At 36.3% G+C, this 25,925-nt stretch overlaps 3 protein-coding genes across 3 annotated transcripts in view; all 3 read left to right on the forward strand.

Moving 5' to 3' along the window:
* Window positions 1-25,925, forward strand: part of BMT2 (base methyltransferase of 25S rRNA 2 homolog) — an 876,684-nt gene that overhangs the window by 599,527 nt on the left and 251,232 nt on the right. The window lies entirely within an intron of this gene.
* On the forward strand, window positions 7,650-12,113 carry LOC126950817 (uncharacterized). Its single transcript, XM_050784809.1, has 2 exons — window positions 7,650-7,796; window positions 11,599-12,113. Exons 1-2 carry the CDS (start codon window positions 7,650-7,652, stop codon window positions 12,052-12,054), a joined length of 603 nt encoding a protein of 200 aa, XP_050640766.1. The 3' UTR covers window positions 12,055-12,113.
* On the forward strand, window positions 12,153-18,044 carry GPR85 (G protein-coupled receptor 85). Its single transcript, XM_050782648.1, has 2 exons — window positions 12,153-12,482; window positions 13,578-18,044. Exon 2 carries the CDS (start codon window positions 13,748-13,750, stop codon window positions 14,858-14,860), a length of 1,113 nt encoding a protein of 370 aa, XP_050638605.1. The 5' UTR covers window positions 12,153-12,482; window positions 13,578-13,747; the 3' UTR covers window positions 14,861-18,044.

The following is a 25,925-nucleotide window of genomic DNA, read 5'->3' on the forward strand; positions in this document are numbered from 1 at the left end:
GTATGTGTGTCTGCGTATGCATGTGTGTGTGTGTGTGTGTGTGTGTCCATCAATCTCCTAGCCAGTCAAACTTGAACTTGTTCTACGCCCATCCTCAGCTATAATTCTGACCTACTTTGGTTCTTTCTCATTGCGTTTTTTCCACTGACTCTTCTATCATCATAGTACTCATGCTTGGACAATTTTTCATGAGCTCACATACTTTAGAATTGTAAAGTCTCTGGCTATCATCAGTCTGGCAAGGAGAAAAAAATGAAGGAAGAGGGGTGGACTAAATCTCAATCAGTGGTTTCCTCTGTGTTAATCAGACACCCAAGTTCCACAGAGCTGCCTGGATAGCTGCCAGAATCAAGCAGTAAGAGACTTTCAGGCTGTGGCTCCAGTCCCCAGCTCCAACCCTGCTTCACTCACAGCAGCTCTTTCATTATCTGCTTTATATGTAAGTTCCAAGTATGATCACATCTGAAAATTTGTATCACTACCCTAAGAAAAAAGTTCAAAAACCACTGTTAGGTGACTTTTTAAGGTCCTCATTAGCTCTAAATTTTAAATCCTATGGACTCTAGTAATATAATTATAATAACAGTATTACAGAAAAGAAATGTCTAGTTTAGACTTCTACTTATTACATGCATTTTTAGATCAGTTGCGGCTCTGACAACTTGAAAAATTTGAATGAGCTTAGAGTAAAATACAGAAACCATTTTGGGATTCCAGCAGTCAACAGTACAGTGTAATAAACCTATAAAAGCCCAGGATATTTGTAATGAAGTTGGGGAACGCTTCTAAGGCAACACATTTTCTGAAGTCCATAAGATCTCAACCTTCTTGCCAAATTGAATCACATTCTCATAAAATGCTTTCCACAGTCCATCTGAATTTACACAGAGGGAAGATACGAGGAGTGGGAATTTCCAAGTTCCTATGTCTCATAGATATTTGAACTTTTTTGGCTTTTTCTTTGTTTCATACAACTTTGCAAAAGTAGATAAATAAATACCATTTAACATGCCTAAACAGCTGGTCTGGCCTTCATGGTTTGGGAGATGGAATGCAGTTCAACGGGTTCTGGTTAGTTAGGTTTCTATGTGACCAGTTGCTGAGAGAAACCTTACAAGCAGAGTGCCTCAAAGCCTAACCTCACTGACATAGTAGGGCAGCTGAGACTTCACCAGGGCTCAAGTCTGGGAAAGTGATTTTTCTCTTCACCTCTGGTCATCAACCTGACTTTTCTGCACCTGATTAACTCTGGGACTATAGGAATTCATCTAGGCATTATTATCCTTATCTATATACAAAGATTTTATGCCTGATGACTTAAAGCTGGTTGGAGCATTGGAAATGTATCTAATTTGAATTAAGATGTTCTACAAGTGTTGTATAATACACACTGACTTTTGAAGACTTAGTGAGAAAAGAATATATGAAATATCTCTTTAATAATTTTGTATTAATTATATCTTGGCATAGTATTTGGATATATTGGTTTAAATAAAATATATTATTAAAATTAGTTTTCCCTGTTTCATTTTACTTTTTTATTTCGGCTGCTTGAAAATTTAAAATTACATACATGGCTCACATTAAATATCCGTGGACAGTGCTGATCTACACCCTAAAGGGACTGTGGCATACTGAAAGCACATAATATTTAGTGTGAGAAAAACCTAAATCAAGTTTCTGGTTTTATTATTTCTTTAAGTAGGTCACGTAGCACAAACGCTAACTTTTCCATTGACCTTAGCAAGTTATTACGTCTCTGTGTGCCTCACATAAAATGAATTTTCTCATCAGTAAAATGGAATCATAAAACATACCTTATAAGGTTTTGTGAAAATGAAATAATAAATGTGAAGAACAAAACCTGTCATATTAATAGTACCATAAAACTATTAATTATTCATATCTCTCAACTTGCTTTTCCTTATATTGAAAGGAGAATGATACTTTAAAGGATAAGGTTATAATCCAATGAAATAATATATTTAAAATTAATTTATAAATCATTACAACTAGGCACATATGAGTAACGGTTCAGCTCTAAAAGTCAACAAATCTAGGCAATGCTTGATGGTCATTAACAAGTTCAAGTCCTGCCAAAGTAAATATAAGTTCAGCTTTCACACCTTTTCACTCCAGTGTATCAGTAGGTTGGTCTACTGTGCATACTTTTTTATTCTATTACAGACTGTGTTCAAAGTGAAGTTTTAGTAAAAAGCCAAAAAAACTCAGGATTGATGTTAACCTTGCCCAATACTTATGTATATACACATATGCTGGGCATTTAACTTGCTTTCTCAATAATTTTGATACTGAATAGTTACTAGGTTGACTTGAGGCTTTCTATGACATATTATCCTTTAGAAGTATGTGGACATACTGTGAGAAAAAAAGATTTCAATTGTCATATATGGTACAGCTCCTGAAGGGAAGGAAGAGATTATTTTTTAATTTATTTTCAAAGATGCATAAGTGCTTGAACATTTATTAAGAGAAATAGATGCAAAAGAGTCATTTAATTTTTAATTGTGATAATTTTTTTAATGAGACAGGGTATCACTCTGCAGCCTAGGCTGGAATACAGTGGCACAATCATAGCTCACTGCAACCTTGAACTCCTGGGTTCAAGGGATCCTCCCACCTCAGCCTGTGGAGTAAAGTTAGGATTACAGCTGTGTGACACTGTGCCCAGCTAATTTTTTTATTTTTTATTATTTTATATTAATTTAGTAGAAATGAGGTCTTACTGTGTTTTCCAGGCTGGTCTTGAACTACCAGCCTCAAGCTACACTCCTACCTTGTGCTGGAATTACAGGAATGAGCCACCACTCCTGGCCCTCTGATAATTTTTTTAAATGGAAACATGCATTCATTTATTCCACTAATAATTGCTGAATGCCTACCTTGTGACAGGCACTACTATAGGAACAGGGACAGAAAGACAGTCAACCCAGACTGAGATCTTGTCTTCCTGGAGCTATGCAGTATCAAAATTACAGACAGAGCAAGTTAAATATCAAGCATATGTATATATACATACACAACTTCAAGGGTGATGTTGGCATGCATCAATCCAACTTCCTTGACTTTTTACTAAAACACTATTTTGAACATAGTTTGTGAGTAGGATAAAAAATTCAGTCCATCTCTTCACCAAATGTCAAGTTATGTATGTTCTTCTGTAGTAGTAAGACTCATCATGAAACTCCAGCAAGAATCTCACCTATTTGATGCCAGATGGCACAAAAAGCAAACCATTTATAGAGTGGAGAACAAGTAGACTATACACAAAAGTACTGCTGCTGCATGATTCCTAGTCTTTCAACCAAGTTCCAAGGATTTATGTGCTTTAACTCCCATTAGAATTTACAGAAATCAACAGTGCATGAACGGAATAAACAATCCTTAACTGGAAAATGAAGTCTTGAAGATCCCCAAGATAAAAGCCTGTCTTTCATATGTTTTTAATAATAATTTTTTAAAAAATTGACAAATAATCATCATCTATATTTATGGGGTATAGTGGGATGTTTTGACCTATGTATACGTTATAGAAAGAATCTATCAAGCTAATTAACATATTAGTCACCTCATCAATTTATCTTTTGTTGTGATGAGAACATAAAAAATCTATTTTAGCAATTTTGAAATACACAATACATTATTATTAACCATGGTCACCTGTAGTGCAATAGGTCAGTAAAACATTTTCCTCCAGTCTAACTGAAGCTTTTTACCCTTTGATTAACATATTCCCTTTCTCCATCCTTCTCCCTGCCGTCCATTGCCTCTGGTAACCCACTGTTCTACTCTCTGTTTCTGCGAGATTGACTTTTTTAGACTCCACAAATAGATAGATCACAGTATTTGTTTTTCTGTGCCTACTTAATTTCACTTAGCATAATATCCTCCAATTCTGTCTATGTTGTCACAAAAGACAGAATTTCTTTATTTTTTAAGATTGTGTATTACTACATGGTGTGTGTGTGTGTATATATATATGTATACACCACATTTTCTTCATCTATTTTTATCCACAGTGATGGATAGGTTGCTTGCATCAAAGGAAGCCATAGCTTTGTTTACTCATCCACAATGATGGATAGGTTGCCTGTTGTGAATAATGTCGAAATGAACATGGCAGTACAGATATTTCTTGAACATACTGATTTCAATTCCTTTAGATATATACCCAGAAGTGGGATTGCTGGATGATATGGAAATTCCATTTTTAGTTTTTTAAGAAAGCTCCGTACTATTTTCCAAAATGGCTGTACCACTTTACATCCCCTTTAACAGTATACAGGGGTTCCCTTTTCTCCACATCCTGGCCAAGACTAGCTATCATTCATCTTTTTGTTAGTAGCCATTCTAAGGGCCTTTTAAAATCAAATTTTAGAACTGTTTAGATTGTAAGTGGAGAGCAGATCACACAATATTCTGACTTTGCTTATTGGAGGCTAACTGTTGAAGAGCTGCCTCATGTAGTGGAAAACACTCTCTGGGCCGAGTCTGCAGACCAACTGGGTCTTAGTCCCTGACTCGAGCATAAATGTTTTAGATGTAGAAGAGCCAGTGTATGTGAAAGTGTGTTATATAACGCTATGCAGCATATACAACTGTACCTGCATAAGAACATTCCTGAACTGGTGAATGCCTGAGAGGAAATTGTAAATTTTATGTGATGGAATTGTTGTTTTTAATTAACTGATCGGATCTACTATGAAAGAAATGGAAAAGACCCTTGGCTCCCTTACAAGAAATCTGCTAGAAAAAAGTTGGAGCTTACAAAGACCTGTGGTTGTTGAAGAGTTTAATACAAGTAAAAGTGAAATGATAGCAGTCCTGCAGCTGCACACCACACCCCCATAGTAACTAGAGGAGGCACCAGGCTAATTAAAATCGCCAGAAATTTCCACATTCAGAATTCTCATAAGAGGATAGGTCATTTACCTGGATGCCTTCCAGCTTTTTGCCTGGACTACTGCCTTTCAGTTTACCTAGACTACTGTTTGCCCAAACAACTAGCAACTAATTCTGAAAATGTTAGAATCATAGTTCTATTCTACAACTATAATTGGGATTAAGTGATATGAAATGCACAAGTCAGAAAATATTGGAACCCTGGGCATGGGACTATTCCTACCTCCACCTCCTAAGCTTGTTCACATGCCCACCACTATGCAGTATGGTGCCATTTAGAGAGATGATGGGTAACAGCTAGAAGTACAGATTACAGTGTTTGTAGATGTAAGGCATTTGGTATTTTGAATCTCTAGATTCAAACAAAACACATTTTTCATAATACATGCATGCAACAGTATTCTTCGTATCCCATAGAAATGATTAAAGGCCCATTAACTATAGCCATGCCAGAAAACAACTGCTATAAATCACTTATCAACTGCCAATACAGGATGTTGTGATTCTAGGTCAGATAAAGTCAACCAAATTCTATGTGCTGAAATTGTATGCACTCAGCCCTAGTCATTACTACCTTCTAAAAGTGAGCTGCTGCCACCCTGTTTTGAATTGTTGGAGGTTTCGTTCTGTGCTTCCTTGTTCCAGAAATTACAAAATCTTATTATCATCTCTGGACTGTGTTCAAGCTTAGAGGACTTAAAGAGTGATTTGGCTGGTAGCTTTTTTTTTATTATTATATTCAATTAGTAAGATGAATAAGCACTATTTTATATGAGACTTCTTATACTCAGCTCTAATTTAGGCCTGGTAAAGAAGGGAAAGGAATATCTTTTAAAAGGAGGACAAAGAAAATGAAATAAACTGTAATCCTGATTTTTACCCAAGATTAACATCATCTTGCAGTTTTTTTCTGAGAAATGACCAGTTTCTGTTTCAACCCTTTGTTTTCCGTCCTATAGGTAATTATTAATAATCCACAGGCAAAATTAGAGCAGAAAGTATCCATCATTTAAAAGGTTCTTTTTATACTATTGAGCTTTTTACTTCTGTACTGATAAATTAAGTTGTTTTTTTTTCAGGATGCACCACCCTTTTTGCTATTAAAAAATTAATGATTGTAAGTCCAAAGCCAGATAAAAGCTGCAGATATTTTGTCATCTATTTGAGTACCAGGTTGTGAGCTCAAGGCATAAAATATCTGCTCTTGGCTCATAATCTGCATGAGAGACATTAACTTATTAGAAAATGGTTTAAAATTACTGAGTGGTAAAGCAAATAAAGAACTATGTAAATGCTAATGTAATAAGGCTAAAAAGCAAGCAAAATTACCCCAAATCCAGAGTAAATCTTTAGCCAAAAAAAACTTTCTGCCCATCATACAAATAATTATCCCAACCTTACAAAATTAAGAGAAACAGAGAGTCCAGTTGGAGCCTGTGCCATTGTCTTTCTTCTTCTTTTATATCCTCCTCCCCAACAGTGCCTAGTACAGCATCCTTTACGTAGTAGGATCATAACTTCCCATTGAACAAAACTGTGCCGAGTATCTTTGATACACTGGGAATGAATAGTGACAAAATAATAGAGCTCATATTCTCATGGAAACTAGAACATTTATTAAATGTATGAAATAACGCTACCCCCCAGGACTTATTCTTAATAGAGTCCTTTTTCAGGTGAAATTAGACAGATGATAGCACACTTCTGTTTTAACCAAATTAAAGTAGTAACCATATTTATGAGGGGTGGGAATTTTAGTTTTGTCTTTGTTTTTATTTTATAGGGTTAAGTTGTAAAGTTTAAAAAAAAAAAGAGAGAAACGAAGGTGGAAGGACTAAACAGAATGCAAGTTTGGTTAGTCAATATGAAAAGCTCTTTAATTAGAGTCTAAGGTAACTTTACCTATCTTAGAGTCTTTACTTTCAGCCATGTTTTAATTATGTTCATTTGTCAAAAAGCTGCACACCACAAAAGCTTCAATAACCATAATCTGCTCATATCATTTAATAAGTGCTTACGGTAATGGTCCTAATGCATTGCATGACTGAGACAACCTCTGCATAGTCAGAGAAAAAAAATACCTCCTACTTCAAGGTTTAAAAATCATATTGCATTTTTATTCATGAAAATTCACAATGCATGTAAGATATATGTGACTCTCCATTAAAATGAATAGTAAATTAACTTCCTATTTCTTAATTATTTTACCAACACTTGCTTCTTCTTCCCACCTACCCTTCCAATACATTCACATGCACACACACTCACACCCATGACATACCCATGTGGGGGTCACTTTTTTGTCTTACATGGTTGAGGCTAACTGCATACTAAAAACAAAAAGGCAAAGGTGAATGAGACAACTTAGAATATTTTAACAGACAAAGGGCTTTTCCTCTAAGCTCTGAAGTTTCACCAGGCACTAGTAGGAAAACTTGCATTTGCTCTTTTCATTCACAGGGTCACATTTCAGTAATGTGTAATATAAAAAGAGCTTAAAGACTTCCAGAAGAAGAAACCATGCTGTTATTTATTTTAATAACCATCACTTTGTTCATAAAACATCAAGAGAATTCACTCGAACCTTTATCACTGAGACAGTGCTGTCATTAACGACAAAATAGTTTCTTAGCCTGACCTCATAAGCCTTTAAGCCTGTGTCCCTCACTTGTTAATCCCTTATAGTCTGACTTTCTCTTCTGAAACTGCTTTCTCAAAGATTGCTAATGATTTTCCTCATCACCAGATCCAAGGATATCTTCTTATGTGTTGTTCTTCTAAATCTCCCAGTCACAACTGACACTGATGACCACTCCTTCTTTGAAATTCTCTCCTCCCTCAGGGTCTATATCATCGATGATCCTCCTCTTTTGGTTTGTTTTATGTCTGGTTCTTCCACGATTTTCCTGTTTCTTATATGTAGGCGTCCTCTTTGTTTTTCGGTTTGTTCAAATGGAGGGGAATGGGCATGCTTGTTTATTTGTTTAACCTCAAACTTCTTCTCTCTCAACAATCTCTCTCGGCAATGTCGCCCAATAGTTTCTCTGTAAGGACTTTCTGAATTTGGGCTCTTCACTTCCAACTGAGTATAACACATCAACATTTGAATATTCCACCAGCATTTCACATTCAGCATGTCTAAAATTAACTCACTCTTTTCCTTACGAAACCAGCTCCTTCCTTTTTAATTTTTGTTTCCTCCAGTTAATGGTGTCTTCTGCCTCCCAGTTCTTCTCCAAGTTCCCAACCTGAGAGTCTGTTCTTACCCCTTGATCTCCTTTGCTTCCCTGAGCCACTTACTCCATAAGAAATATGGCTCCTCTTCCTTTGCTTCTCTTCATTTTTCCCACTCCACTTCCATCAGTTCAGGCTTTCGCTACTGTGATGTGTCCACCTGTAAAGTGGTCCTACCTCCCAATTTCTTGTAACTTGCAAGATCTAGCACAGTGCCTCACACAGTGTAGAAGGAGCTCAAGAAATATTTGTTAAATAAAGTGAATAAAGGAACGCATCTTAAAGTTTTCTGAGAGGAGGAAATTGTCAACATAAAGGGAAGAAGAAAAGGTAAACTGCTGAGTTTTCAAAAGCCTGGCGGTTATCTTTAAAATTAAAAATGAATCATATTAACACTTTGGAACCTGTTATGGGGCAGAGCAGAGAGAAAAGTCTAACAAACGAACCTTTTAGCATTTTGGAAAGAAACATGCCAGATTTTTAATCTTTTAAAAACTCATTAACATTCTGAAAAAATTTCACTGTTTGGGATGTTCACAATTATGGTTATTCCCAACTCCCAAGACACAATTTTTCTAGCATATTATTTCATCATTCTGCTCCTCAGATAGATGAATATAATGCCCTAAAAACTTTCAGTTACTTAGATATCATTATGAAAAAGGTCACTTTTTGCAGCAACTAAGATGTGAAAACCATTATCAGCTAAGATGTGAAAGCCATTATCAAAACCATTATCAACTAAGACATGAAAACCATTATCAAAAAACGGAGATGTATAATCTCCCTTTCTATCGGTCACTTATTCCAGGTTAGTGATGTTTTTAAAATAATCAGTCAGAGAGTGTTTCTGTGCAAAAACCCTCAGTGAGAGCCTTTCTTACCAAGATAGCTAAAGTTTTTTTAAAAACTTTAAAAAGGCTCTTTTTCATATACAACTTTAAATTTTGGTAACAGTTGAGAGCACCAAGACACATGTTTTATGCTTTAAGCAGAAGACATGTTATTTGAAATGAATTACTAAAAATCTTTTTTTTTTTAGAATGTTTTATTCTAGCCTATTATTCTCTGCAATTACCAAGTGTTATTTCCTGACACACATTTTCATGTAAACAATGCACAGAAAAAAAACACTGCTTTTGCTGAACATGATACTGTGCATGACTTGGCAAAAATCTGAAATAGATTAATTTTGAAAGGAAGGCCATTGGTTTTTAAAATAAAATGGTATATACTTTTTATAAGAACCAAATTAAGCAAATTACATGTTTTCCTAATACGCTGATCAATATAGTGCATGTAATATTCCAACAGTTTGTAAATCTTCAGAATCCTTCAAACCCAAGGATTATGGCGTATAGTTATGTTTTATTTGCTTTGTTCTTTTACTCTTAACCTGAAAATCAAATTTTCTGGGTTTGGTGATATAAGGAATAATAAAAAAAAAGAAATTAAGACCAATTAAGACTATGATCTAAACAATTTGAATCCATAACTTTACATTTGAGAACTTGTAGATGATACGAAACTTTTGTCAGCTTTTAGACATATTTTTTAAAGCCCTGCTGATGAAAGATGTAGCTTCCAGTGTTTTCTCCAGTAGAGTTAATGAACTAGATGGAAAATATCTCATTAATTTCTTAAGTCCCCTTGTGAGGCAAAAAAATGACATTCTTATCTAACAGCTGGAAAAGCTGAAGAATTAGTGGATGTAACTGTGCTCAACTGCAAAGGAAAGAAATAGCTTTAGTATACCCTGAGATGTGGATATGAAAGAATATTGCATACACACATACACTCTCCCTTATTTTTAAGGAATCAATATCTGCTTAAAGAATAAGGCTAGTTAAAACCCTTGGATCTTGGCCCTATAACTTTTGGCAGAGTATATTATTGCTTCATGACCTGGCAGTGCAGTGACTCTTTTAATTTACTTTTAAATAGCTTTTCCCTAATCTATACAACCTAACATCTGACCAATAGTGAATCTTCAGCAAACTTAAGTCTCTTATTCCATACATTTTTTTAAAACTGTAAAAATTCAGGAAATAACTTTTTGCAAAGTACATTGAAGCACTTACTGGGAAGCAAAAAAGCACAAGTTGAATTGATTTATAGTTGCATAAAAACGAATTTGACATTTTACTTAGAAGTTGCAAACCACCGCATGGTTTTGAGTTTTTGAATTCATTTGCTTTGCAAAAAGTGGAATGTTTCACTTGAATGGAAATGCCCTCAAGTTACTTCCAGCATGGCTGTAGGATTGATTTTTCTGGGTTAAGGGAGAACCAAAGTTTAGTGCCCTGTGTATATTCTTTTCTAAAAAAACAAACTATCATCCATGTATTTAAATGGACGTAGGAAATTCAAGAACAAATCAGGGAAATTTAACATCATTTCAGTATTACCAACATAGGGCTTTGTGTAACGACTGTGACATCAAGCTTTAAACAGATAAGGCTTTACCTCGGCTAGTCCAATAGAAATACAGTATGTAAATTAACCCATATTATCTGTATGCTGATTGGCCTGAGTTCCCCTGAATGTCACAATCTCACCATCCAGCAATGAGGTATTTTACTGCCGTCTCGAGATCAGATTATCACTGTAGAGAAGATTTTTATTTTTTGTTTCATTAACAGATTATTATAAAGCAATAAGCATGCAGAAAAAGAAGCAGACGTGTTACATTGGGAATTAATGAAAGCATGTCTGCTAGTTTTGGATAGGAGAACTGGGGAGTTCTTGCTTAAAATTTTATATCATCCCCACAAACAAAACTCTTCGGGAATGGTAAAATAAGAAAATGCATGATTCTAGAGGCATTCCTAAGCACCCACGTGTCAGGCTATGTGGTGTCTGTGGTATCATCCGACCTTTTGGACTGGTGTAAGTTTTACGTATTCGTTATGTTTCTAGTATTTTTCATCTGTAATAACAAAGGGGAAAAAAGGAAACTTGTACAGATAACTGCTTTGACATCACCCATCATTGGTCAGCTGAACTTGCAAGAAGGGAAAAGGAATACTGTTGCTTGGTGGGGTGGAATGCCAGGAATAGCCATTTAAACATTTTATAAGCCTGATTCTTTAGTGACATCCTTTAAGGTAGACTGAATGTAAATCATATTGTAGTTGTCCTCTGAACTTAGCTTTCTCCCTACTTTTACGCATATTTGCGTGCACTGGAGAATAGAAGATGACTAACAAAGACAGAGCTGCCCTAACTTGCCTCCCTTCTTCCCCATTGAAAAGATTTTTTGACTATGGGGAAAATAAATAAATAAATAAATAACTTTTTTTCTTTTTTCCCATTCTTTTCTTGTCTTTTTCCAGCCAACCTGCAAATTTAAAGGTTAGCTGGAGACATCATTTAAAAAAAAAAAAAAAAAAAAAAAAAAAATCTAAAAGAAGCCTCCGGTGGTTTGGACCACCCTAAAAGGAAAAGGAAGAAAATGTTTGGGGAAGGTTAGGGTTCCGGGAAGCGGAGGGAGGGGGCGGGCGTCCGGGGCACTGTGACTTCCTCGTGCGCTGCCTTTGGGAAGAGGATGGGCCTGAGGTCCTGAAAGGGCCTTTCCAACCCCCCACTACAAATGCAGGGGGCGGTGTGGGGGAAATTCGGAAGCAGCCACGAAGGGACAAAAGCTTAATGCTGCCAGTTGAACTGGACAGGGCAGTCAATAAACCCGGCCAGCTCTGGAGACAGGTAGGGGCTCCCGTTGGTTCCACAGTGGCTGAAGCAGCCCTGCCGCCGCCCTCGCCACCGCCGCCGCCGCGGCCCCTGCGTTACTGGGGGAAACGGTGCCGCTGCGACAGGGGAGGACGCGGCTGGAGCTCAAGGAGGCTCCAGCGCGCAGGCGCCGCCGAGCCCTGCCTGGATGCTCAGTCAAGGCACTAAGGCAAAAAAAAAAAAAAAAAAAAGAAAGAAAGAAAAAGAAAAAAAGAAAAAAAAAAGAATCAGCAATTTATAGAAAGAAGAAGCTATAGTCTGTCGGGATATCCAACGCCAACAGGTAGGAGGATATACTCTTGGTTAAGTTTGGGGGATGTGGGGCAATGCACAATGTTGATGAAACTGCAGGTTCACCGGGAAAGAGCCCTCCCTCAGGTTGTGTGTGTGTGTGTGTGTGTGTGTGTGTGTGTGTGGTTTTGTGTGTGTGTGACAATAAACTGCATAATGGAAGTACATTCAGACAATGCACCTTCAGTAGGGCTTACTGAGAGTTCCATTTCTGGAAAGCCTTTCAAGACTGAGGAATATCAGACTGCGAATCACCGGGAACGGTTCCTTTGCAGCACAGAAGCAATCTCTCTCCCCATCTTCGCGTATGTAATGCATGTCTCTCTCCCTCTCCCCCTCCTCCACCCTCCCCCCATTATAAATCCAGGGGTGGCGGATTTCAGGTTTCGTAATGTTGCATGATGCGATCGGTATTTACCCTAGGATGTACCGGTGGGGAAATTAAAATCATTGAACGCAGTTTTGCCTGGGCTTCCATCAGCATATTCCGGGCCAGTGAGAAGTGGCAAAGGAAACACGCTTGGTGGGAATAACAGAGGAAGCCGATTTCCCTGGTGTGGTCCAGGCACCTATGAGACAATATGCATTTTGTTTTAAAAAGAAGCCACTTGTGATTTGCAACAAAGGTTATCAGTGTAAATGGGAAAGCCTTAATTGCCCAAGAAATACAGGTTCATGTTATATTCATTTGAATCCAGGCAGCCAAGGTTTACAAATGGAAGTGCATTATTCCTCTGGGTGTGTTTCCCTGTCCAATATTTACATTAACCATTTTAATAATCATGTGGGCTTAAAATATTTGCCAAAAATGGGGGGTAGGGTGAAGAGGGAAAGACAAATGATTAAATCACATCAAATCTTGGGACAAGTAAGTTCCTACTAATTTTGAGGTCCAATTTTGAAATTTTGCTTTAAGATGAATCAACAAATACTCTTATGCAGCATGAATAGTGGCACTTAAGACATATTTTGCACAGGTTCTTTGGACCCACATCAAACAGAGAAGCTGCCTGTGAAACACTGACAGATACTAACGGATCTCAAAGAAATGTAGGTAGTGTCTCTGCCTCCTAATAGCAATCTTGTAGATTCCATTGCAATTCTACTGGTTAATTCCTGGACTGGCAGATTTTACAAGAATGGGACATTTTATTCCTTCTCTCCTGAAGGTACCTAATCAAATATATATTGTCCAAAATAGGGACATTTTAAAATTCACTTAGCTTGGAAAACTAAACAAGCCAATTCTCTGAAATCTCAAGCAAAAATATTTAGTAAAGCAAATATTAGTATTGAAAATTAAAACTTTATTTGCTTCCCCATAAGTGAACAGCTTTATGTTAGCACTGTCTGACATCATTGCTTGTTAACTTAAGAACTGATAGCTCTTTTTTTTCCAGATATTCTGATGGCAAATCAAATGGAAGAAAAGAGGAAGCATGACTGCAGATCAGATCAGTTCTCTTTGCGGATTATATTTTCAGTAAAATGTATGGATCTATCTTTACCTTGTTCTTATGTCTAGATCATGAGACTTGACTGAGGCTGTATCCTTATCCTCCATCCATCTATGGCGAACTATAGCCATGCAGCTGACAACATTTTGCAAAATCTCTCGCCTCTAACAGCCTTTCTGAAACTGACTTCCTTGGGTTTCATAATAGGAGTCAGCGTGGTGGGCAACCTCCTGATCTCCATTTTGCTAGTGAAAGATAAGAGCTTGCATAGAGCACCTTACTACTTCCTGTTGGATCTTTGCTGTTCAGATATCCTCAGATCTGCAATTTGTTTCCCATTTGTATTCAACTCTGTCAAAAATGGCTCTACCTGGACTTATGGGACTCTGACTTGCAAAGTGATTGCCTTTCTGGGGGTTTTGTCCTGTTTCCACACTGCTTTCATGCTCTTCTGCATCAGTGTCACCAGATACTTAGCTATCGCCCATCACCGCTTCTATACAAAGAGGCTGACCTTTTGGACGTGTCTGGCTGTGATCTGTATGGTGTGGACTCTATCTGTGGCCATGGCCTTTCCCCCCGTTTTAGATGTGGGCACTTACTCATTCATTAGGGAGGAAGATCAATGCACCTTCCAACACCGCTCCTTCAGGGCTAATGATTCCTTAGGATTTATGCTGCTTCTTGCTCTCATCCTCCTAGCCACACAGCTTGTCTACCTCAAGCTGATATTTTTCGTCCATGATCGAAGGAAAATGAAGCCAGTCCAGTTTGTAGCAGCAGTCAGCCAGAACTGGACTTTTCATGGTCCTGGAGCCAGTGGCCAGGCAGCTGCCAATTGGCTAGCAGGATTTGGAAGGGGTCCCACACCACCCACCTTGCTGGGCATCAGGCAAAATGCAAACACCACAGGCAGAAGAAGGCTATTGGTCTTAGACGAGTTCAAAATGGAGAAAAGAATCAGCAGAATGTTCTATATAATGACTTTTCTGTTTCTAACCTTGTGGGGCCCCTACCTGGTGGCCTGTTATTGGAGAGTTTTCGCAAGAGGGCCTGTAGTACCGGGGGGATTTCTAACAGCTGCTGTCTGGATGAGTTTTGCCCAAGCAGGAATCAATCCTTTTGTCTGCATTTTCTCCAACAGGGAGCTGAGGCGCTGTTTCAGCACAACCCTTCTTTACTGCAGAAAATCCAGGTTACCAAGGGAACCTTACTGTGTTATATGAGGGAGCATCTGTAAATCTTTAGCCTTGTGAAAACTAACCTTCTCTGCTGAGCAATTGTGGCCCATAGCCATATCTTGAGAAGAAATTCAAGAATGGAATCAGCAGTTTTAAGGATTTGGGCAACATTCTGCAGTCTTTGCAATAGTTCACCTATAATCCTATTTTAAATCTCAGAGTGATCCTGCTGACTGCCAGCAAAGGTTTGTAATTAAGAAAGGACTGAACCACTGCCCTAAGTTTCTTTATGTGGTCAAAAACTAGATAATGAAAGTAGCAGGTGCTAAGTATCAGTGCTAAATGCTCTGTATGTCACTACATATGAAAAAACATCAAAAAACAATTAGCATTGGACATCTTAATAAATTAAGTTGACATGAGTTAAATGTGTTGATAAAAACTAATTTTAGAAGTTTGAAGACTTTAAAACATTTCATACTATTATTGTTTTGCAAAGACTAAAATATTTGGGGACTTAAAGTACTGTAATCCACTAAAGATGTGCCAATGAATTATTGGAATATCATACTTTAAAAACCGCCTTGTAAGTTCCGGGGAGCATTCCAAAGCAGTATATTGGTTCCAATTAGAGTTTACTTTTTTGTATTAATACATTGCTATTTCTAAATACCACTTTCCTTATCTACTAGTAAGATTGCTAGCATTGAACTGTGTTATGTGGTTTTTGTTGATTTGGTATAAAGTTTTTCCAATTCATTTATATTTTACAAATGCTAGATATTGGTCTGGGAGGCAACATTAATGGTACCAGCCTGTCACAACTGAGCAGTTCTAATAATGCAGAATAAACACATGTTGCCTTAAAGGGTTATCTAGTATCCTTCATCTTATTTAGCATTGGAGCAAATAGTCAAGGGAAATCGAATCAGTAACTGGTCATGGTCATGCATCTGAAAGTGCATGGAAGATCATTTAGTACTTTTTCCTTTTTTCTCACATGGTTTGAAACTTAAAGTGCACATCACTGAAATAATGAGATTTTCTTTTGAGGTGTGCTACCCTTCCTAGAGTGTTCTAAGAAGCAGGCAGTTGATGTATGTTTATATTTTAAGTCAGCTGTCAAGGGGAGACCACAGCCTTAGTATGACATCCTGCACAATTTGTGAAGCATTTATTCTACTGAAGGCACAGTCTTGTTTATACTTTCTGCACATTCAGTGTATTGGTCATTTAAATTATTTCAGTTTTAACTTGTGAAAGCTTTTAATATGATTTCTGGTATTTTAGAAATACATTAGAGTCTGTGAGTCTCATTCTTTAAGATACAGATGTGTGAACTTCAATATAAAGTTGCATTTGCCAAAATTTACCCGTGTAGCCTGTTAATTTTCTTGAAATAAGTTTTACATTTTTGGCACTTAACAGCTTTTTTTGAATCTGGGCGGCAAGCACAAACTAGGAAGACTAGCTTTATTATGGTTTTGTTTTTTGATTCTTGTAGCTACTATATTCCAGACTGGAAATGTATGAATGATAATCAACATAATGCTGATAAACTGACATAATATTATCTTTAAAAGCATTATTTGGTAGTTTATTATAATCATCCCTCTATTATTCTTAAATACCAGTAGTATTTAGAGATGTGTACCTGCTTAGTTAATTGGCTCAGAATTTTAATATAAATATCACACTTTAATTTGGAGCATAGTACCATAGAAATTTGGGGTTCTAAATATACAACTTGTAAGAATGGTTTACACCAACATTATGGCAAAACTAGAAAAAGTTATTATTTTTGTTTGCTTTCTGTTGTTTTGTTCATTGGTTGGTTTTTGTGAAGTTTTTTTTTTGGTATTTGATAATTAAGATTAGGAATCTAATAGAACAGAAATCCTATTGCTATAGTACTTCTGTAAAGAGAGTATCAGTATAAGTAAGGAAAATAAATCAATGAAATATTTCGATGATATATGCAACTATTCAGTTTTGCTCATATAAGGACAGCTCAAGCCATGAATTAGTGAGCATTCTGACCTCATTTTTACTTTACACCAAAGTTGATTAGATCTGAGACAAAGTTTAATGCACAACAGTGAGTTGGATCTAGCAATAAAGTCTCCTTGGTACTGAAATCATTATCTAAAATAAAGGAAATCTTATCAAAAAAGATGTTCTGATAACATTGTGATTGCAACTCAAAAAAATTTACAGTAGAAACGTAATTGCAATGATGATAATGGTTAACTTTGCTTAGATGTTCAAATATCACCAGCAATCAGTAGAAAATTCAGCAATAATCTTAAGACTAGAGAGAACAGGTTCACCATTGCATAGACAAGAAAACAGATATGGGTTAAGAGTCGGGGATTGAGGAGTCAAGAGCAAGGGCCACGTGAAGCTTCCCGACTCCACTGAGCTATTTGGAATAACCTATGCCCACAGTTTTGGTAAGTGACCAGCCCCGGTGATCAGTGAGTCAGGCTGAACTGCAGTGACTTTAAGCCTACTCCTGACTAAGTTGGCATTTGCAGGTCAAGCAGGAAGCAGTTGACAAGACACATCCTCAGTGAATCAATGCCATTTGTAACTCAACTGGTAACAGTGGTAATCAAACAAAATAAAAGGCTACTTCAGTGTCTTAATGACCAAATCACATTATCTATTTTAACACTCATTCCAAAATTCAGTATTTAATGTAATTAATCTTTAATCCATAAAAATACATTCCCACTGTAGCAGGACAGGGGGTGTCCAACTTCCCTGTGAGACTGATTATCAATAATAATGTGTCCCTCTTGGACTTAGCACACATCTGAGATGAATGGTCTTTAAATCGTTTTTCATAATAGTGATGATATGTTTGCTTGGATATGTCTGTACTATTTCATCTGGTTCGTTTTGCACATAATAGATTTATTTGTGAGATGCCTGGCTGAAGCTAGGCATTCAGTTTGCGACTGTGGAATCCTATGCAGGTATTAACCAAGGCAGAAAGAGGTGAGTAACTTGACCAGTTCTCCACTGAGACCCTATTTAAATAACACAAAATTAACCATAGTGATTAGATGAAAAAAATTATTTGTAGATAGGATAACCTATTGACTCAATTATCTTTTGCAGATATCAGCAGGTTGGATTTCAACACCATGATTGTCTATAGAAGTTAACTGATTTATGATTGTTAACACATAAATATGGCCACTTATCCACTTGCCTCAAATTCCTTGAATGCTACCTGAATTGTTTGTTCATTTATTTACTTATTCAACAAATATGTGCCGGGTGCTGGGCTTGGTGCTGAGTGCATAGTGGAAAACAAAGCGGAACAGTCTCTCATTTAGATTTTTTAATCTAGTGGGAAAGAAATAATAAATACATAGTAGCAATGAGTTTTGAGTGTTGATATGGTAAAAATTCCTAAGAAGAACTTGGTCATAATGGCCATAAATGCACTGTTCTCCATTTTCACTTCGGGGCCTTATCATCTTTCTTTGCCCAGTGTTATTTGGGATCTCATATACATTACACATACTCCCTCAACTGAGAGGGAACCCCCTTATTCTATTCAAAGCACCAGGAACCTTTCACCCACACTTAGACGAATCACCATGTTGTATTTTAGAACCAGCTCCCATGTAGTTAATTCTATCTTCATAATAACAGCAAAACCTAAATTTTCCCTTCCAAAGTTAACTTCATATCCCAACTATCCACTTCCAAAACAGAGATATTTCAATTTCTTCAAGAGACATGGAGGTGTCTTTTCTGACATACTCCTATCTTCCTGCAAGATAGGATGAAAATGCGTGGGTAAAATGCAATCAAAGGAATGACTTATTTGTGTGCATCTTACGATGACTTGCAGGGACCCTCCCAAGTTACTTGTGAAACAGGGTGCATATCTTTTATCATTAAAGCATGCCACCCCTTCAATATTTTTATTGCTCCTTAATTGGAATACAATAAAACTCCCTAATCGCCTATCAGCTGAAAAGTTGGTTTGCCCTCCAAAATGTACTTCTATTGCAAGTACGATGAAACTGATTTATAACCATACAGATTATATTTTTCAGCTAAACTGTCATAATGAGTTGGGTTGCACCTGGGATTACTGTAGGATGGTTGCAAACAGAGCCAAAACTCTTCACTTCTGTGTATTCACTATTGGATACATTTACTGGGTTTCATTATTTCATGCCATGTGTAGCATAGGCTGTATTATTATTAAAACAAAAGCAGTTTGCATTAATTTCTTATTAAAAAGAAAAGAAAGAAGCTAAGATGATAAATGGTAATATTTCACATACTGGCTAAAGACATTAATCAAGGTAGATGGTAACCAGAATTGTCAGATATTTATGGTTCTAAAATCTTGTGAATTTATTGTTCTATGCAAAAATAGATCATTTTCATGTTTGTTAATATTCTCTTATGAATATTTTAAATGGAAATTGCAGGATATACTAAGAATTGTTTACTGCTGTAATTTTTTGTTGTTATTGTCAACTGTGGGCATGTCAGCGTTCTGTGAGTTTCCTGATTCCCTCAGAAACTTTTTTTACACCACATTAAAAAGGTAGAATTGTTCAGTTTTGAGGCAAAAATTCATAATTAGTCTGTATAGTGGTTAAAGTGAAAATAACATTTGCAAATGTCTGGAATTTGTTTTTTGGCCATCAGTCAAAATAGTAAAATAAGTTAAAGGCATATTTGAATTGGAGCAATGTAGAGAGAAGTTTTTGTTGTTGTTTGGTTTTTTTTTTTGATAACTTTTTTTGCCTAATGCTGCAATGTAACAGGCTCTAAATAATATATTAAAACCAAAAAGCTTTAACTGTATGAAAAGATTATATAAACAAGTCCTGGTTTTTAAAATGGGGCAGGAGTTTTACATCATCCCTTTTTGCCAAAGGGATGATGTCCATTAGCTGCTCAATCCCTTTGGGTTAAAAGGCTTTTAAAGCCAGTTTTTCTCTCACCATAGCAGGCAGTTGTGACAAGGGCTGGCTCCCTGAGGAAAGCAAGGAGAATGTGTTTCCCTCTGAGTAACTGAAAAAAAAAAAAAAGCCTCAAAGCCTCAGGTGGTTTGGGGTTTGGAATTATTCACACCTGACATTCACAGCCGCCTCCTTGGCTTCTGGGGACAGAGGACAACATCATGGTCAGAAAGACCTAGGTTCCAAGTTCAGTTTGGAGGCAGAAAGCAATTCCTTTTTCTTCTCTCTGTGTTTGGAAAATAATAGATTATTGACCCAAATATTAAAACTGATACTATAATGCGTTTCCTGGTTTGTGTGGTTTTGACAGACAATAAAGTAACGTTTCACTTATAAGGGTATTCAAGATTATTGAATAAGGAAGCAAGTCATTCATTATCCCACAATATAAGGAAGATGACTATAATCCTACAATATAAGGAAAAGTGATTATAATTTTTAAAGCTAAATTGACACTTGAGCTTGAACTAGCTAAAGTTAATTAATTGTTTCTTTTCATAGCTTTCAGGGGAAAAATCTGACTAAATAGATGAAAAAAAAGAGTTTGATCTTTTTCATCCAAAAAATTAAAAGTTAAAATATCATTTTCTTCCATGAAAAAGGGAATTTTTGAACATTTTTCTTAAGCAATTTTACTTAGACATAATTCAGTACAACAATCATTTATTGCACATCTACTGCATGCGTGATTTTGGGCAAGGTATTTAACCTTTCTATAAAAAGTGGACTGCAATGGTACATATGTCCTCGGGTTTTTGAGAGGATTCAGGGAGTGTGCATCCTTGTGAAGCCCTTAGCAGAGTGTGACATCTTAAATAAATGGTATTTTTTACTGAGTATGAGGGGCTGGCCCTCTCATGGTTCACCATGTAGCAGCAGAGATACCAACAAATTATGAGACGATGTGCTGAGTACTCTAAAGATGATATGTAAGATAAGTGTTCAAGGAACACAAACAAGCAATGAACTCTGTGAAAGTGGGAGCAGGAAGGTGAGATAGAAAAGGTGGCACTTAAACTCAGTCTTGAAGGAAAATTTTAATTTAATATGCTTGACAAAGTCGAGAAAGCCATTTCAGATAGAGGGAATAACAAGGCGAGCAAAAGGCAATGAGATATGAAAGCTCATGATGTGTTCAACATAGGGATTCACTAATCAGAGAAGTTTATGTGGTGTAGCTGGGATTTAGGTACTGAACTGGGAAGGCCAGCATGGTGTAGAGGTTAAAAAGCGGGACATTTGGAGATTTAAGTCCTTATTCTGGCCCTTACTAGCTCTATGGTCTTAAACAAATCAGTTAAACTCTTTGAGTCTCAATTTGCTGATCTCTAAATTGAGGAATAAGTAGTAGCAACATTTTAAGATTTGCTTTGAAGATTAAATGAAATAAAAACATAACTATTATTTATTAAGTACTTACTACGTACCAAGCTCTGTTCTAAACACTTTTCATATATTAACTCAGTTGATTATCACAGTAATTAGACGCTGTGATTATCTATACTTTGCAAATGAAGAAACTAAAGCACAGAGAAGTTAAGTAACTTGCACAAGTTGGCAAAGCATTGCTGTAAAGCACTTAGTACAGTAACCAGCACACTGTGAACTTCGGTAAATTCTGGCTATTGTTATTGTCATTACTGCTGCTACTGCTGGTTTTGTTTTGTTTTGTTTTTGTTTTGTTTTCTTTTGTTCTTTTTAGATAGCTGACCAAGGTTACAGACTAATGGGAGCAGAAGTGACGGAGCAGAAACAGAGCTCCCAGCCTTCAGAATTCAACTCCACCTTGCTGCGCTCTCTCTCCTTTCCCACTGAGAATCTGAAGGAAGCAAAGAATAGTAGTTCTAATATCCCTCTCCGCTTTCATATAGGATTGTATTATTGCAGAAATAGGAGAATCTATTTGATTTTTCAAATAACTTTTTAGAAGAACGTTGTTTAGATTTTAAAAGCGGGCTACACGGTTCACACCAGGTGGGGAGTTTACCTACATCCGGTTCATATTCTTCAGTACTAAATCAATTTTGTCACATTCTATGTAAAGTGATTTAAAGTTGATGATTATCATAGGCTGGGTACAGTCTTTTCTTGGAGTCTGTCAAGTCTCCCTTTAAAGCTCCACCTTCCAGGACCATTATTCCCAGTCCATGTCCCAACTAATTACACTTCTTTCCCTACTCTGATGTTGCTCTACAGCCTTCTGTAACACTAGTGTTTGTAGCTATATATAGTAAAGGGATAATTCATGGAGAATACAATGGCAGAATTACCCCATAAGTACTGTTTGCTTGGTATTTGCACATCACATGGTTTCCCCACTTTTCTAACTCTTGACTCGTGGTCAGCTGTTAACACACCTGGTCATTCGTCACCACATTTTTGTAGGCTGTTGTTTTGGCCATTTGGACCTCTTGCTTTCATTCCACTTGGGCTGGGCTTCCTTCTTTTTATCTGACCTCTTGCTTTACTTCTTACTGGCATCTTAAATAAATGGTATTTTTTACTGTGTCTGTGGGGCTGGCCCTCTCATAGTTCACCATCTAGAAGCAGAGACATCAACAAATTGTGAGACAATGTGATAAGTGCCATAAAGAAGATATGTGAGATAAGTGTTAAAGGAACTCTTGTATCATGGTAGTTCCAACTTCTAACATAATAGTTGCTGGCTTCCTCCCATGCCAGCTTGGTGCTGTCTGTGGTCTCAGTAAACATAGCTTCTATTTAATTACCTTACGCAGTCAAGAAAAGCATGTCAGCCTGAATGTTAGACAGTGGGCTGCTGATCAGCTACAGGGCAAGGTCAATTCTCTTGACCTCTTAGTCCCTTCAACTGTATAATAAAGGGGTCGAGTTCTAAAATTCCACTGGCTTGAAAAAAATCTATGATTTGCCCATCTGGGTCACTGATATTCCCCCGATATAAATGACATGGCTATTCTGAATCAACATAACTTCCCACAGCTGACACTGGTCCACTGAAAGCCACTTCCTATGTGTAGTACTCCAGCTAACTAGGTTTCTACCTAAGCAGTTGTAGGCCCAAAGTGATCCCTGCTTGTTGATATCAACACTGGAGAATGTCTACAGCACATTAAAATATTCTTTCACCGGGATTCTGCTTTATTCATGTGCCAACTTCATAATAGCGCTTTTAATTTTAATCAGACAGACTTGATGCTCTGCTTCCATTTCAGATGACTAAATTATGGATATTTGTGCCCCATTATTTCTTTGTATTCTATTCCTTGTATTTTGTATGTTCTCTCTCCAATTATAAATATGTTATAAACAGTTCATGGATTTCTTTTAGAGGGTATCAAACCTGTTTCAAGTTTCTGTTTCAAACATACAAACCAAAAAATTTAGGGAGATGTTTTAATACCACCACAGTTTTCGATTACAGAAGGACCCATTTTTGAATGGATACTTACTAAGCACCTACTTTATACAAGGAGTTCTACAGGGTTGTTAATAAATCCTTTGATCAAACCTGCTACTGGCTTGGGTTTTAGTCTCAGAGACTTGCAAACTGAACATAAATCTAGTTTTCTTTTTATAGATGCTTTTGCTATGCCTACCATTCATTAAAAAAATGACTTTTAAATTTAACCCAGTGCAAAAGTGCATACTATTTTTAATTACACACAAGGCTTAGATTTAAATGTCTATAATTAATAGTACATTTTTATTGATACTTTCTGATTTATATTTTAAAATGATTTATTTTGAAACATTCTTTTTGTATTTTGCATCTAGCAGCTTGTTGACTTTTAACTAGAAAAGATATTCTTACCATGGTAGTAACTTTTTATCTACTATTAAAAATAAGGAAGTTGGTAGGTAATATAGTAGAGAAAATAATCATGCATCCTAGAATTTATAATTCAAAGAAACAAGTGTTCCTGTTTTTAGATGGTCTTGATACACCCACAGAGCACTGGATATTCAGAACAATTATTGCCATCAATGTTTCTGGATATAATGCAACTGAGTTTCTTGATGCAGAAAGAACCTGTATTCTTCTCTGTGGTGCTATTATTTGTTATGCCTGGAAGGTCTTGAGCATTTTCTGTAGTGCATGAGCTCCAGTGCTTTGTGTTTCCATCACGGGCATAAAAAACTGTCATTTTCAGGAAGAAAAAAAAAAAAAGAAGAGAGAAACACATTTTCTACTGTATTGAGTCTTACTGAGAAAGATTTGCTGTTATAATTTTAAAGCCAATTTAAATTGTATGTACATGAAAAAATAGATTCTCATAAATATTCAACTGAGAAACATTCTATTTTAAACCAACTAAAACTATACTTATATCGATAATCATGATCAATTATAATGTGTTCATCATAAGGATGAGGAGGAATATAATAAAGGAAATAGGAGACCCAGCTTCTTGCCTCAGATGCTTCTCCTTGGCAGAAGACAGAAAAACATAGTTAAATATATTTCACCATTAGCAGCAGAAACCAGGATGTACCACATACATAATCACCAAAGAGAAGTTACATAAAGAAATAAGAGAATGGTAGGCACCAGTGATACTCGAAAAAAAAATTATGAGTAGGAGAGTTTGAAAAGTTTGAAAGTAATTTTTAACAAAGGATGAGGCCAATTTTTTAAGTGGTTTAGAATTTGACCCCACTCTTTAAGAACCTTCAGTGTCTATTATATATCTGGGACCAAATTCAAGGCCCATTAGTAAGATCCTTTATGATACAGCTTTATTTTTATCTATCCAGATCATTCTCTCATTCTTTTCTGTTTTCCATTCTTTATCACCATTCCATAAATAAACACACACACACACACACACACACACACACACACACTCCTACTTCTTTTTTATTTTTTTAAATACTTCAAGTTCTAGGGTACATGTGCACAATGTGCAGGTTTGTTACATATGTATACATGTGCCATGTTGGCGTGCTGCACCCATTCATTCGTCATTTACATTAGGTGTATCTCCTAATGCTATCCCTCCCCCCTTCCACCTCCCCACAATAGGCCCCGGCACACACCCCTACTTCTACCGGCATGTAGATACATACTTCTCCTTCTCTCCCAAGCTATCCAACTCAATCTATAGGCCCATTGGCCTTTAATCACTTTGACCCACAAATTAATTTCTCAATTTTCTGCATGCCAAAATTATATGTAATCAGTATGTGGCTTTACATGATGAGATGGAGTTCTCTAATTGCTTCAGATTTCTCTAGTAAGATTGTAAGCTCATGGGCCTTTTCTTCTACCTATTTCCTATTTCCACAAAGTATCCTAACTTAATACTAGGCAATAAGTAAATGTTTAATATGGAGAAATATTATTTACATATGATAGAAGAGAAAAAATACTAATTCAAAAAATTGTCCTATCTTTCTATCTCTTTTACTGGCACTCTTTTTGCCCTTGTCCCAGTTGGGATGCTAATTCAAATATTATGTCCAGAACAGGTGAGGTCAGTAAGGGAGGAGAGAGAAAAAAAGAAAATCTGTGATTACAATCTATATAAGCCTCTCCTCTCCCCTTTATGAATGAATATACTAAAATATTTTAACGAAAAAAGAACTTTAAAATTTTCTTTAATGATGATGAATTCTAAACTATTCATACTTTGTCACCTCACTCCCTTATGATTGGTTTCAGACAAATGGCCTACAGAATCAGAAAGGCTATATGACATTTTCTTTATAGCTGCAATTTTCATATAAACACGCTAAGCAATATTGAAGCAATATGTTCAACTTTTATAAGACATATTTTTATTTTAGGACATTTTTCACATTCAACGATATTCACAGATGGGGAACATTTTATTAATCAAGGATATCTCTTAATCTATGCTTCAGTAAGGACCTAAATTAGACTCCATTTAATAGATAATTCATTGCAACTTCAAAAAGTCATCATTTAGAAATCAGTTAAGTTCTAGTAGAAATTTTTTAAAGCCACACTTGCACAGATTACTGAGAACAAGATCAAGAACAAGAGTTATGCTTATCAAGTATAAAATACTGCCTTAACATCCATATATGTTCCCCAATAATTGAAATAAATTTATAAAATGTATTATAGAATAACCCAATTTTTATCAGATGTTTCAAATAGA

Source organism: Macaca thibetana, chromosome 3, assembly GCF_024542745.1.
Source record: "Macaca thibetana thibetana isolate TM-01 chromosome 3, ASM2454274v1, whole genome shotgun sequence".
Classification (NCBI taxonomy): Eukaryota; Metazoa; Chordata; class Mammalia; order Primates; family Cercopithecidae; genus Macaca; species Macaca thibetana.